At 42.1% G+C, this 16,007-nt stretch overlaps 1 protein-coding gene across 5 annotated transcripts in view; it reads right to left on the reverse strand.

Annotated features, from left to right (window-relative positions):
* grin2bb (glutamate receptor, ionotropic, N-methyl D-aspartate 2B, genome duplicate b) overlaps positions 1–16,007 on the reverse strand; it is a 151,338-nt gene that overhangs the window by 116,936 nt on the left and 18,395 nt on the right. For all 5 annotated transcript variants that reach the window (XM_085277079.1, XM_085277082.1, XM_085277076.1 and 2 more), the window contains one exon: positions 2,464–3,153. In XM_085277079.1, the coding sequence (XP_085133205.1) occupies positions 2,464–3,153 (690 nt within the window). The remainder of the gene's footprint in view (positions 1–2,463; positions 3,154–16,007) is intronic.

Raw genomic sequence — 16,007 nt, forward strand, 5'->3', positions numbered from 1 at the left:
CTCTGTCACTCTCAGCCTGTGGCCTCTGTCTCCCTGTCAGCTGCAAAATGCGATAATTATAGGTTAAGCAAACTCCTCTTCCTCCTTCACACCCACACACGTTGTGTTATGTCATAACCTTCACCCCGCCCCCCCCCCCCTCACTTGTTTATTCTGTTCACTCTGTCTTCATCTCTTCAGTATCATCTCTTCATTGCATTCTTTCTCTACGCAACGTCCATGCAACTGTCTTTTAGAGAAGCGGGGAAGAAAAGGCTGCGTAGGCTCTGAGTGTTTCTCACTGGAGAGAGCTCCTTCTTGCAAGGACATTAAAGCAGCTCTCTTTGATTTGGAGCATTCATTTGATTCTTTGTTTACTCAAATTGAGAGGTATCCTTGATTGAAAATGTTCTTTGAAGCAACAAGTCAAGGCACAAGATGCGATTTCCAGATCATATTAAACTCACTTGCTGTTTCGGGGGATTTTATGATCCATAATAAACATATTCGAGCACAGAATCAGTTCAAGCAGGCACAAATTCAAGCCACAAACAGCCATAACAGGCCGATTTCAGTTCAGCTCGGGCTCAATCACTACCCAGTTCTAATGGATTGCTATTTAAGTTGTGGTATTTTAAGTCACTTTAGCCTGCCTACAGTTGATGCATATCTGCAAGCTACTTTGCAGCCCACCTCCACTCCAGCTTCTTGTTTTCATGCTGTGTCTAACTTAATATCTGCTGTTGGTTTTGATGTCTGCTGTGTTCTGTGCTGGGTCTTGCTGCTATTCGTGGCAGCAACCCCTGGCCTAACCGAGCTGCTGAAGCTCAACCTGAGCATCAGAATAGAGGGATTTAAGTGAATCTGGATGTCGCAAGGTTGCTGGTGCCAGGCGGGCTGGTCTGTGTATTTTAGAAGCTGCTGATCTGCAAACTGTTTTTAACAGTAATCCAAAAAACACCCTCACTACAACCAAAGTATGCAGAAGAGCACTGAATTTAAAAAATACTGGAGCATGATGCAGATGGGCTTCAGCAGTAGAAGAACGGGACACTTGATCTAAAAGTCTCACAAAACTGGTCTACAGAAAATTTGAAAAACATTGCCTGGTCTGATGAATCTCTATTTCTGCCGCAACATTTAGGTGGCAGGGTGAAAAAACGGATCGTTGCCGTGTAGCAACTGTTCAGGTTGGTGGTGGAGAATTTACATTTTCACAATACACACGAGAGCTGCTAATGTGAAGTCTTTAACTGCAGCAGTTTTAAGCAATCTATCTGTAATTTTTTCTAATGATTATTTTCATCTCTGAAAAATTGCAAGTATGCAGTAGAGAAAAATGCATGTGCTATTTATTGCATGATAATATTTGCAGCTTTTTCATCGGAGGTTTTCAATCAGTATGAGCATACAGTGGTTTGACTTTTATGTGAGTTTTGAAAAATTATGGGCAATGGAGCTTTTCCGAGCCGACCCGAATCCCTGATTTAATTGCTGTCATTTCCTTAAAGTCCTCACCAGCCTCTAACATAATGCAGTACTGCGATAAAACTTTCAGGACTTTTAAAAATGTTCAATACACTTTAAAAAACACACTCAACTTATTCCACTAATAGATATGTGGCTGGAAGGTAAGATTTGTTTTTCCAAACTATAACAAGGTCAACAGAAACTTTTGCACTTGGTAACAAACAATATGTTGAATCTACTGTACGCCCCACAGCGAGCATGCATCTAAAAGTTAATTTAAAAAAAACTAAAAACAAATTTTTTAAAAACTCCTCCTGCACGCTTGTACGGACCCCGCCATTCCTCTGTGAGAAACTTAAAAGGCTATTAACATGACATCTTTGAGGCTACATTTCAAAGCTGTTCTTCCATTTCGGGGTTATGGATTCTACTTGTGCAGCCCAGTTTGTGCCAAATCTCGTGTATCTCAGTCCCACAGAGATGGTTTTTTGACTTATTATGTATTCTTTTGTTTTCCACTGTGAGTCCTTTGAACGTTGAGTCGACTCGCTGTCAGGAGCTCCGATGTGACGTCAGGCTCGGAGGGCAGGGGGGGGGGGGTCTATTAACAGCAAAGTCAATCAGTCGAGAGGCTGGTTTGGAATAAGAAGCAGCACCGAGCACCGAGGGGCTGATGCAACATAAAAAGTACAAGGACAAATTAACAAATGATACTACTGATAGACTTCACACTCATAAAAAAAAAAACCAGTTCATTATCTCAGAAAAAATGATTCAGCTATTTGTTTTCTTTCAGTGAATTTTGACTGGAATTATTGCAGCTGATATGATTAATCTAGAAACCTGCACGGGAATTATATTATTAGTCGTAAGTACATTACTCTAAATTGTATCTAGGAGGCATTATTCTACAGCAGGATGAGGTATATCTCTTTTCCCTTCACCTTAATATTTGTTCCCGATTATAGTGGACTGTGGATCAAAGCATTGATGCACTCAGCCGAGTTCTCCTACCTTAGCAGCCATGACCATGGCAGATCCTCCTCTGATGCCCAGTATGGGGATGTGTGTCTGTGCAGAGATGAAGTCCAGGATCTGAGCGATGGCCTCCTGATCTGTGTCGTCACCGAACACGACGCCTTGCAGTGGGTTCCTTGTCATTTGAGCGCAGATCCGATTGATGATACTTTTGGGGTCGGTCTCGTTCATGGTGACCACCTCGACTTTGGGAGGATACGGGATGTGGAGGAAGTCCTCCTTCTCAAGTCCAGCCCCCAAGGCTACTTCACTAGAGTTGCCCACCAGGATGACAGCAATGCTGAGCGAGTTGATCAACTTGGGACTGATGGGGGGAAGTGCTGGAGAGCCGGGGGAGTAATGCGGAGGGATAACTACACCCCTCTGGTTGCTGCCTCCCCTCTGGCCTCCTTGTCCCCCTGGGGAACCTCCAGGCCCAGTTCCTGGACCTCCGCCCCTGCGGGACTCGCAGACGGGCAAGAGGACAATGGAGAGGAGGAGCAGAGAGAAGGACAGAGAGAGGAAAGGCAGCGTCAGCCGAGGGCACGGATAAGGGTGATAGGATGACTGGTCTGGAGGAGGGGAGGGAGGATGGGGGGAGGAGGGGGAGATCAACTGCTTGTCCTGAAGATGGGAGTGAGAACGGTGGAGGCTGACAAGCATTGTGGAGGAGTGTAAATGCCGTCCCTGGAGGCAAAGAGAACAGAGACAGAAAGAGAAGATAAATGCAAAACATCTGAAAATGATGTTTAACACTTTAAATATGAACTGAAATATAAATTAATTAATACACAACAGTGATGATGCAAAACACGACCACCTGCAGAAAATGACAGTAACCACAGCCCACGTCAAGAGCTGGGACATATCAGATCACAGTACATTCAGAAAAACAGTCAATGACACATCAATTTGCAAAACAGGTCATGAACAGCCTGCAAAGTTTATCATCATCATGTTCTCATTTTTTCAGCTTTGCGAAAAAACATAAGAGAAACTTCAACAATATAACTCAGTTTACCTGTCGGTTTGCTGTAATTATAAAGAAACATTACTGTCATAAAACAAAAATGCGTAGGCACGGCTTCTCGAATTAGCCGTCCTACTTCGGTGGTATGGCAGAAAGGACGCTGTAAAACTGACAATAACACAGATAATAATAAATCATTTTGCTCTTGGGATGTGATCTTTTCTTGCAACCGAGTGCTTCCTGATGCAAAATACAGGAAAAAGCCAAAAGGTGTAGCCTAAATCGCTGCAATTCCATCCACTGAGCTTGATTGGACCCTTTTGTAGGTTGATTCTGGCCTGCGAGTCAGCTTTTTGACACTCTTTTATTAAGCTTGTAAGCAGCTGGATCTCACAGTCAACATCTTGCATATTGAAGCTGGTCCTACAACCGCATCCAAGAATAACATGCAGCTTATCTCAGAACTGTCGGTGAAAATTATTCTTGGAGCTAGGTTTAATTGAGCTGCATTTTAAAGAGGTGCAATTTCACAATTTGTGTATATTTTCTAAGTTCACTATTTTGTCATGTGTTGAGAAAAACACAGATTTTAAAATTACATGGTCTAATATTTACATTTAGCATAACTGCAACATGCTTTTTTCATTTTTTTTTTTTTTAAAGACTCGAAAGGACTTGAAATTCAAAGTTTCAGACTTGTGACTTGACTCGGACTTTTACACCAGTGACTTGAGACTCGACTCTGACTTGCCTGACATTACTTGAGACTTGACTTGAGACTTGAGGATAAAGACTTGAGACTTACTTGAGACTTGCAAAACAATGACTTGGTCCCACCTCTGATAAAACTCTCAAAGCTGAAGATCTTGTGACTTTTGCCACCACATCCAACAACACGTACTGCTCAAGGCTGACCTTGCAGCTCTTTCAAAGACTGGAACCACAACAAATTTGGTCCGCGAGCACAATTCAGTAATTTATTTTACACTAGTTTACAAAGTGTCACAGCTGTTGTTTGCGTGAATCTACACAGATTACATGAATCTAAATCGGAAAAACGGGGCAATTTTTAATGGTTTGTGTGACTGCACAGTTCAAAATAAAATCCAGCCGCTTTAAAAATTTGAACTTGTAAATACCTGAGCTGTTTTGGCATGGGTTGCCAAGGTCCTGCTGTTTGAGAAAGGACAACCCCTGGCAACAGGGCTAGGATTCAAATCACCTCACAACTTAAGGACTTGAAATTGTGTCCAACATAATATTTTTTCCCAAAAGTTTGCACTGAGGAGTGTTCCTAAATACACTCCTCAGTTTGCCGACATCTGTTTTCAGTCTCACTACAGCTTTCCTTTCAAACGGGCCAGTAACTCGCCATTACGCTTGCCGGACATACACTATATTGCCAAAAGTATTCACTCACCCATCCAAATCACTGAATTCAGATGTTCCAATTATTCCCAAGACCACGGGTGTATAAAATTTAGCACCTAGGCATGCAGACTGTTTCTACTAACATTTGTGAAAGAATGGGTCGATCTCAGGAGCTCAGTGACTTCCAGCGTGGTACCATGAAAGGATGCCACCTGTACATCAAATCCAATCATTAAATTTCCTCACCAATATATATTCCAGAGTCCACGGTTAGTGCTATTATAACAAAGTGGATCAGATTTGGAACAACAGAAACTCAGCCATGAAGTGGTAGGTCACATAAAATCTCGGAGCTTTCTGCTCCGTCAATCGCTACAGACCTCTAAACTTCATGCGGTCTTCAGATTTGCTGATGAACTGTGTGTAGAGACTTTCATAGATTAGGTTTCCATGGCCAAGCAGCTGCATTCAAGCCTTAAATCACCAAGCACAATGTAAAGTGCCGAATCCGGTGGTGTAAAGCATGCTGCCACTGGACTCCAGAGCAGTAATAATGTCTTTGCTCTTTGCTTTATGTTAAGGATAAGGCTAATAAGCCCAGTTCTGGCCAGGCTATCAAAATACAGAAAATTTGACCCTTTAACCGCAGAACAAGCTAAGTGACCCATATAGCTGGAAATAAAACCTCACAGAGAGAGAGAGGGCTGTGAGCTCTCATAGAGCATCAAGTGACAACGCCACATCCATTAAACTGTGCCGTGACTTCCTCGGAGGAACCCTGTGGCACACATCAAAGACAGAGCAGGAAAGAGAGGGAGTTTTGTGTGTTTGTGTGTGTGTAAGTGAGTGTGTGTGCGTCTCTGTTTTAAGGGAGTCATGATAGCACTGGGTGCATTTTGACAGATTGACAGCCTCACAGCTTCATGGACTTGCTGCCAGGCTAAGTGACCATTAGACACTCACTGAGTGTCTCTCCCTCCCTCCCTCCCTCCCTCCCTCTCCCTCTCCCTCACTGCTTCCACTGCTTTTCTCTCCTTAGCCCTCCAAACCTGTCTTTTTGGTCGCTCCCTTCAACCCTCTGAGACCCATTTGCTGATCTTTGAAGTCAACTGCAGACCTGTTAGTCAGTATTATTGCCGGTATTCGCTGCTACTATTAGCACATGTACAAAGATGAGCGGAGACGAGCATGGAAGGAAGAGGGGCGAAGGGAAAGAAAGTGGGAGAGATAGAAAAGGCAGAGGCGGGGTGAAAGATGTAAGCAGAGGGAGGTGACAGGCAGGGAGAAACACAATTAGTCATAGCCTGATGTGAGAATTGTGGTTTCTGAGTGCGCGCACATACAAGTGAACAGGGAGTGCAAATTTGGGCATATTTTCTGCACAGATAAAGATGAGGAATCCTAATGAGTATATGTTTATGCCTCTATTCTAAATTAAGCACAAAGGAGCACTTGAGGAGAGGGATAAATGAAGGGTAAGAATAAAAAGCTTTGTCTCTCTACCTCCTTCACACAACACCTTTGCTAATCTTTTATTTATCAAGCAGCCTGTGTGTTGCGGAGCTGATACAGTCAGCACCCATAGCATAAAAGTCCAAAAAAACCAAAAGAGGGAGAGAGAAGTTGTGAGCACTGCTGATGTCTGACAGAAACCAGCAAATCTGCGCTAAAAGAAAGAGGCCGAACCGCCTGGATGTGATCGCCACATACCAAAGAAAAAAAACCAAACAGTTTGTCTAAAAGGTCTAATTACCAGAGGTTTGTCAGGCTTAATTGCAGGTGCACATGCTAATTGTAAACGAGCTGAATTCTCCATGAAGACACCAGAGCCTAGAGAGAGAGAGGAGGAGGAGGAAGCGAGTGGGAGGAAGGCAGCAGAGAGAAGAGGAGAGAGAAGAGAGGGGCGAGAGGAGAGAATAAATAGAGACATACACAAAAGAGATGGAGGTGGAGGAAGGAACAGCAATAAGAAACCCAAAGGAGGGAGTGAAGGAGGGAGGCGTGGAAGGTGGAAGAAGGGAAGATTAAAAGAAGACATGATTACCATGAGATGATAAAAGAAGGACCAATGGTGGGGAGGAGGTTAATGAAATGTTTTGGGGTCTATTTTTGTTTTGTGAAAGCTATAGTGTACAGTAAGTTGGATAAAAATGGCTGAACTTCTGAAAATGAGCAGATGAAATCACTCAGAGAGGGCAGTGGAGAGAAAGTATGAAAAAAATGTTTAAAATCCCACAAGAAGTGTGACAGCAGCAGGAGAGGGAGAGAGAGCGGAGAGACGCACAGAATCATCCGGGTTCCTGTGTAACGGCAGAGCTCGGTTTCCATGGTAACAATTCAAATATGCCTCCACATAACACCCTGGACAGGAAGATACACACAACCCGCACAGTACACTACATGCAGTGCGTGCCCCTAATAATACACAATTTACTTTTTATCTAAGCTGGCGCATATTGCCGGCGCCGACTCTCACTGACAAAAATAAAATACTTGTAACATAAAACAAACAGCACGAGGGCCCCTTCCGCGCAAACATGTGCACAACACCTGTGAGGTGAGTTAACGCGCTCCTGCAGACGGAGAAGATCCAGTCCTCCTTTTTTCTTTTTTTTTGACCGTCCCTCACATTAAAAATGGATGTCCAGAAGTGCTACCGGCAAATAAACAGAAATAACACGATGGATGGGAGCAGCCAGCCGGCAACACTGAGCGGGAGCGGCTGTGACATGTGGACTAATCAGACCTTCATGCAACGTCTCCGCCGTCATTAACAGCCCCCCCCCCCCAATTAATAACATTTAAACGCAGGGTGTCGAGAGTGGATTATTTACTCACAGCCTATTAGAACAAAACAGCATCAACAAATCCGAGCTGACATTTGAATCTATGTGCTCATGCGTGCCCATTACAGCGCACACACAGCAATTACAAAGAGAACATGGATAAGTGGCAATGGGCGCTAACACAAGACACTGCCATGAGTGCACTTCTTGTATCCAGTAATTTACTGCAGACGTGATTAAACGGCACGTGCAGACACAAAGCCCAAATGTGTGCTCCGTGGGTCAAACACGTTTCTGAAACCAACAAATTTTCGATACACCCCTCTGCCCTTTTGTCTCTCATTATGTTTCTCAGACAGTATGGGCTCAAAATGTGGTCATAAATATTTTGTACTTGTAAAAAAGATTTGTGTGTGTAAAAAAGATTTGTCTGTGCGTAAAAAAGATTTGCATGTGTAAAAAAGATTTGTGTGTGCGTAAAAAAGATTTGTGTGTGCGTAAAAAAGATTTGTGTGTGGACTTAGAAAAAAAAAACCCTGCAAGTTACAAGTACGGATTTTTGACCCTATTTTTCTTCCCTTCAGCTGATTGGTCAATGTCATGTCAATCACAAATGTAACAATCCAATCAGAGAACAGATGGGTTTGGCTGTCGAGGGGCGCTTTTTTTGAACTGCAGGTCTTTGAAGGGAATAAATGCCCTTTTACATGCCAACCCAGCGTTTTCCTTCATCACCACGAAGGAAAACAGTCTGTGGTCGTCCGAGTTTGGTGATTTTTATGTCACAGGTCTACGTGTTTAATACAGGGACTTCCACAGCCTTTTCAACAGCGCTGCGGACTGCGGGGTGGGGGCGGGCAGTGTTTTGGAAATGACAGTCTTCATTACAAAGCTTTCTTCGTTATGAATTAGCATACATGTTTTTATTGAACATTTGAAGAACTAGCAAAAAAAATAAACTCTTGTAGAGGACATAAAGTCAGAGATAGAAAAGACAAGGAGCAGGTGCATCTAGTACAGGTAGAGCAGCTGCAAAAACACACATAGCCCAGCAGCCAGCGTAACAAATTCTGGATCCTTTGCTTTTAGTTAGCATTAGCAGCGTATCCTGCATCCGATGTGAAAGGACTTTTATGCTGCGCACTGTGACTCACAGCAATGGTCCTGGGTCAGCCCTGACTTTGTGTTAAACTAATCCTAAAGTAATAATGTTATTTCTAACCACTGACATACCACAACTTTATCCTTTCAACAGCTACTGAAAGTTAGGGGACCTAGCTGCTATCGGATATTTATATAGCGATCCTCCAGCTTCAAACGGTATCACCCTTCAAGGACCTGCAGTTCAAAAAAGTGCCCCTCCGACAGCCAAACCCATCTGTTCTCTGATTGGATTGTTACATTTGTGATTGACATGACATTGACCAATCAGATGAAGGGAAGAAAAATAGGGTCAAAAATCCGTACTTGTAACTTGCAGGGTTTTTTTTTCTAAGTCCACACACAAATCTTTTTTACACATACAAATCTTTTTTACGCACACACACAAATCTTTTTTACACATACAAATCTTTTTTACGCACACACAAATCTTTTTTACACATACAAATCTTTTTTACGCACACACACAAATCTTTTTTACGCACACACAAATCTTTTTTACACATACAAATCTTTTTTACACATACAAATCTTTTTTACGCACACACAAATCTTTTTTACACATACAAATCTTTTTTACGCACACACAAATTCTTTTTACACATACAAATCTTTTTTACACATACAAATCTTTTTTACGCACACACAAATCTTTTTTACAAGTACAAAATATTTATGACCACATTTTGAGCCCATAAGACAGGCATTGTTAAAGTTAAGCGAAACAGCTGTGAGGGAAACAGAGCCAGGTTTTATGGTGAAAACATGATCTGTATATAAAAGATGGCCTTAACAATGTCAAAAACTTGAATAATGGCCAATAGAGGACGACTCTGCTGATTACATAATTAAAAAAGCTTGAATATAGATGTCTATGACAAAAAAATGTCCTATTGGCTCGCATATTCTATTGCTGTGTTCTTGAATAAGTTGGAAGTCTAACTTTCCGAATCCCAGTTCTAATGTTAATCTGGAACACTCCCTCAGCTTTTACCACTTGGAAAGCTAGAGCAACCCCAGCAACTCTGAGTTAGTATTCCAAGATGGCAGCACTGGATGTAAACAGTAGTAAAACTGCAAAACCTTTCATTTATATTGCCACTGTTGTGTATTTATGACTCGTTAACTAAGCTATGCACAGAGCACTGACCAAGCTCTATCCACAAATGTCCTGTGCAGTGTTTTTAAGTGCAAATAAACAATTATTATGCTGTATTGCTAGTGATACCCGAATGGCTCTACATTGCTAAGAACCAACACAAATCCTGTTTTTCCTGCTCTTCCTGCAGTGTTCCGAGCTATCTGGAAGGCAGCATATACAACACAAAGGGCAACATTTGCAGGTGAAGAACAAAGCCAAAGAATGCAGTTCCTATAGGTCCCACTAGAGGCTGCCTCCAATGTGGATTCAGTTCTCATGTTAAAAAGTTTATAGCCAGGTACAAAAGATCAGATCAGAAAAAGTGAAAAGTGCAACACAATTCAGAGATGGAGAGAATTTGCCTTAAAAGTAAAAGTTGCACATTTTAAAACACGTTGGTAGTTCCAAGGAACAATTCTATTTTGAAGTCAATTTACCATTTGTGTCGCACTTTTCCAAGTTGTACTACTAGTACACAATATTTACAGACAAGCATGAAAAACTACAAGCAACTATGGCAATCTGCTAGCAACCAAAGCAATCTCTTTGGAAGTTTTTGGTGCAGCACCTTCTTTGCATCCAGTTTAATCCAGTGAGAGCCAGGAACCACTGCCAGCCAGGGAAGGATAACACATTTTTCCCTAGCAACTGGCAGTTGTATCACATATAATATTGTGGACAACTCTTAGGCAATCCACACCAAACTTGCTTTAAAAAGCCAAAATGGCAACAGTAAAAATGCTCAGCTTGAGGCTTCACAATATGACCTTGTTAACTAATGGGTGGTGGTTATGTCCATCTTTTGTATACGGTCTGTTTGTGAGTGAAATAAAGATAGCTCTTAATGAAAAATGTCCTATGTGTTGGTCCAAGCATGAGTGTAAATATAGGTCCAGAAATAGCTTCTTGCATTAGGTAACGCTATGTTAATTAGCCATGTGCTCATGTTGCTATTTGGTAATACAGAATTGATAATGTAAGGCTAGAGCAGGTGTGCCTCAGGTTAAGAGTGAACAGATTCATCATCAAGCCTGCAGTTGAAAAAATATTTTTTACTTATTATGAGCAGAAGACAAGGAGTGTGGATCTGGAGAATGGTTAAATCCTTAATACAGTCAGACATGTCATCCCTCCTGATTGAGTACGTGGCCTCATGTTTTCCCCAATGTGAGAAGATGAGTTTGTGCCCTCCCTACATGCACCAATACACACACGCACACCGTGAGGTTAATGTGCGCACAGCACCATCTGGGCTGAGCTAGATCATGCCAATAAGATGGCGCCATCAACCGTATCGGCCTTAACATTTACAAAGAACATTGATCACAGAAGTCTGTCAAATGGCACAGACCACCAATTGAATAACCAGAGCTGCATAAGACATGCAACTGCACAAGCTCGCCATCACAGGGCTCCAATCTGCCAGTGAAAAATCGACATGATCAATCAGTCCATCAATAGTTTGCTTTGATCAGCTTGTCCCCTGTCAATTCCCCCAATTTGTGAGGACTTTACTGGTCACATGTTTCCCATGGATATTGCAGTGGATTACAGACTCCAGGGTGTATGCTGCACAGGCTCTAAGCAGCCGTCTGAGACATTAAAACTCAAGCTGCCACTTTATTTGAAACATACGTAGGCCATCATTACCAGGCCCTGCTATATCCCTGGGGGCTTGATGTGGTGGGTTGAACTGTATAGTGACTGAAAGGCATTGTGGATAACATAAGCTGACAGGCATATCTATTAAGGAGCCCATTTACATTCAGTGGGTGGTCAGTTAAAGGTAAGAGTGGTACTTTTCTCATCCGAGCTGAAGCACACGCTGCATCAGACATGACTTATAAGTAATATCAAATTGCACTAAACTCGACGCTTTGGTGAATTAGAAAACTACTTGACTTCGAGGAATACACACAGTATGAGCCGACAGTCCAACAGCGGAAAAAAAATCTCAGCGTTGAGGGTTTTTATTTAATTTAAAGGTCTGGATTTCCCTCGGTGAGACGCAGCAGCAGGTGACAATGTTTGACATTTCTGCTTATTGTCGTAACTCCAACACAGCATCAATAATTCAAAACTGTACTCTATTAGCTGGTGGAGATTGGGAGACTGGTTTTTCAGCCACACAGGAGCAAATCAGCAACTGTCTCGCGTACTATATCTCAATGTCCAAAGGGGCCTTAAAATCACAGAAGGAAGCTAGTTTAAAATAGAGATGGACCGATCCGATATTACGTATCGGTATCGGTCTGATACTGACCTAAATTACTGGATCAGATATAGGAGAGAAATAAAAACTGTAATCCAATCCATTAAATATCACAAAAGCACCTCACAAAACTTGCCACATGGCGCAACTCAGCTGATAACCTTAGCAGGTCGGGGCAGCATGCGTAACATGATAGAGCGGCTTTGGAGTACTAGACCTGTTGGCGGTCTGGTTGAGCATTTGGAGCCTCGCTACCAAACCGGCATTTCATCTCTGAAAAAATTATCCAAGAGAGAAGTAAAGCAAGTGTGTAAGTTCATCTCTGAATGTTTGTAAAGCATTTACACGTTAAGCTTAACAACCGATACATGGAGCGACTGCCTCTCTCCCCCTCCCTCTCCTGTTGCTACTTCAATCATGACACTGATCAATGATCAGCTGATCGGCTTTTCTGTCGCGACTCTCGCCTCTCTTGTTTGTTTTTGGCCCACTTTACACCAGAAAGAGGAAACCAGCGGATAAACAACAGCAGCACGTTTAAGCTTAATAAGCTGTTGTTAGAATTTATTTAATATTACTTTCTACACCAGGATCCTTTTTTACGTAGCTGACAGCTGGTAACCAGAGATGGGCAGTAACGCGTTACTGTAATCTGATTACTTTTTTTAAGTAATAAGTAAAGTAAGGGTTTACTATTGCAAAAACGGTAATTAGATTATCGTTACAATACCTTGGTCACACTAGAATAAAAATAGGAGGGAAACTTCCTGACTCTGATTGCATTGCTATAAGTAGCTACCATAACCAGTTGGTCACCCAGAGATTGAGCTTGCAAGTTTGGCAATAATTCTGGTCATGCTTTATTCAAGGTAAATGTTGAACCCTTCATAGCCGCATAGCAAGTAGTTGGTGAGTGTTTTACTTCCATGCAAAATCCACCTAATGCACTTGAAAGGAGGAAACCTCTGTGCGACCAGTGTCACCAAGTGACACCAAGCAACCTCCTGCCAGGCATTTTTGCCTAGCGACCAGTCGTTGCCAGGCAGTCACTGACCGATCTCCAAGCTTGTGTGACTGGGGACCACAGTGAAAGTACCTATTGATCTTACGTTTTAGCCCAATACTTCCATTCATGTGCTGGTGACATAATATGTATTTTAATTTATTTTAACTTTTTGCTGACATAATTTTTGTTATTTATTAAGCTGCTAAACGACACATTGAAGTGAAATTCTGAAAATGGGTTTTGAGCACTCACTCTCACTTTCATTTTGAGGACAGTCGTTTTCGGCGTTTCGATGTCACAGCTCTTTAGGATGTAACCCTTTTTATTTTTAACAGAATTAGAAAACTGACTCATGAGCTGTTTCATAGATGGAAAAGACGCGTGCTCCATGGAACAGCTTGTATTTCACCAAAAAGTGATGTGTCAGTCAGACTCATGTGATACCGTTGTATTCACTCAGGTAATCAGACATCATGCAGCTATAATGACTCTCCTGCAGAGGTGGTGGAAGCTAACAAAAGTTCTATTTACATCCTCTATAATTATTCAATTCACTCTCACAAAGTCTCACAAAGTCAACTGTCAGCGAGGCCTGGCTGTTAGCAGCAAAATACCCTGCCTCCCCACTGTACTGTTACAGTCATAACTGGATAAAAAGATACAGACTAAGCTGCTTTTGTTCACCGTGAAATCAAATGACCAGAACCAAATATGCCTCGGTCCATCTTTAAACGCTTCCCCACCCTGCTCTATCTGTGCCACTCCCGTTTACATTTTCCTAAATATTATTCACCCCTCTTAAACAGGAATCTAAACATCTTTTTAAAAGACGAAAGACCTTATTAAAACAGCCCGATCCTTTCATTTTTCAGCCAATATTTCTCAAACATGAGCAAATTGTTTATTTGCGTGAACTATTTCCAGCTGTGGACGAATACTAAACACAAATAATAATTTGGTCCTCAAATGAGTATTTAAGGCTGTGGGATGGTGATTTAAAGACTAAAGAAAAACGTCAACAGCTACAGCTGTGTGGATATGCGTGTGTTCTTTTAAATTACAGCGGAGGGTCTGTAAGGAATAAACCATATAAACCACATCGCACTTGTTAATTGGTTTTTGCCTCATATCAGGAATGCATTGACCATTAGATAAATAGCCTCTTGCACTGAATCATGCTGACACTTTGGATGCTTCAAGATTTTAATTTAGTCACTGAGTGGGATGAGAGAGGCTGAGAGAAAGCAGATAAAAAGATATATAGTTTTGAAAAAGAAAGTAGACCCTCTGAAAGTTCTAAGGTTTTACATATTAAAGCAATAAAAATAAATGTTTCTCTTTCAGTTTGTAAAATACAACCTCAGATGAACAACAAAATATGGCCTATTATACCTAAGCCAAGAAGCAGAAGCAGTGTGTGAAATCTAAGTACGCCTTCACAAACGAGAGGGTCAGTAACACCAAGGTGCTGCTAGTCAAATGCACTTGATTACCTGATCATCAGCAAATGTGAGGACCTCCATGAAAGCAGCAAAAGCGGTTTTGGTAGTTAGTAGCAATTGTAACCACCCATCAATCTCAGAAGGCTTATAACACTATTTCAATTTGTAATCTTTGTATAGTTAGAAACATCTTCCCAGGCGTCGATGTCCCAGGAAACCTACCACAAGGTCAAACCCTGCAATCCTCAGAGGAATTGCAAAAAACCTTGAGAGCCACTTCACAGACTCCATAGGCCTCAGTTAGCATATGAAATGTTAAAGTTCATGGCAGAACAGTTAGAAAGAGACTGCACATGTATGGCTTATTTGGAAGGGTTACCAGGAGAAAGGCTTCTCTCTCTGAAAATAACATAGCAGCAAAGTTTAGGATTGCAAAGGTGCAACTGAACACAAGACTTCTGCAAAAACCATATCTGCACAAACACCTCACAGCAGCTGTTAAGCACAGTGCCGGTGAGGTGATGATCTGGGCTTGTTTTGCAGCCACGGGACCTGTGCACCTTGCTGTCACTGAGTCCAACCCCAAACTCCTTTGTATACCAAAGTATTCTAGAGTCAAATGTGACACCATCTGTCCGGCAGTTAAAGCTTGGCTGAAAATGGTCATGCAACAGGATAGTGATGCCAAGCACAGCATACTGCAACAGAATGGCTGGAAAACAAAAGAATGAACGTACTGGAAAGTCCAGACCTCAAACCACTTGAAATGCTCAAGACAGCTTTCCAAATGTGAATCTCCACAAACTTCAATGAACCTAAGGAACGTTGGAAAGAAGAGAGGAGTAAAATCTGTTTAAGTAATCTTAAGACTTCTTCCCTACCGACTAATCTGTCACCTTGCGCACTGCGTTGCATACGGGCCAGAATGGCAGAGAAAAATCACTGCCTTATTGAAGAGGGTCTTGGGTGTTTCATTAAGTGCACTTTAGTTTGGTCGAGAATCCTCTCCCTGCTAATTGCACTTATAACGAGACGCACTGTGGATCTCTACTGTTGTACTGAAGCTGCCTCAGCCCTCGAAACAACATTATATGGTCTCTTCATCAGAGGCAAATAAACTGACTGGGACAGAGAGTGCGCACACGCGGACAACAGAATATACACACTCAGGCAAAGGGACGATGACAAACACAGGGTTGAGGCAGGATCCATCTATCCCCTGAGGTCTTCATTACCTCATTGAAGCCATTTATTCCACTGAGGTTACACTGCCACAGCAGTCCTCTGTTTCGTCGGTGCATGCTTCTGCAATATGTATGTAATGGTACAATAGCCTACAGTGCACACTGTTTTTTCTTTTTCTTTTTAAAAAGGGTCTTGTAACTCACTCTGATACAATGTGCTACCCACAGCACAGTGTATAAAAAGCCACTCACACTATGTTTTCAACCT

This window comes from Mchenga conophoros, linkage group LG6, assembly GCF_057382185.1.
Source record: "Mchenga conophoros isolate Kocher_MC1m ecotype Shallow Benthic linkage group LG6, M_conophoros_male_GT1.1, whole genome shotgun sequence".
NCBI lineage: Eukaryota > Metazoa > Chordata > Actinopteri > Cichliformes > Cichlidae > Mchenga > Mchenga conophoros.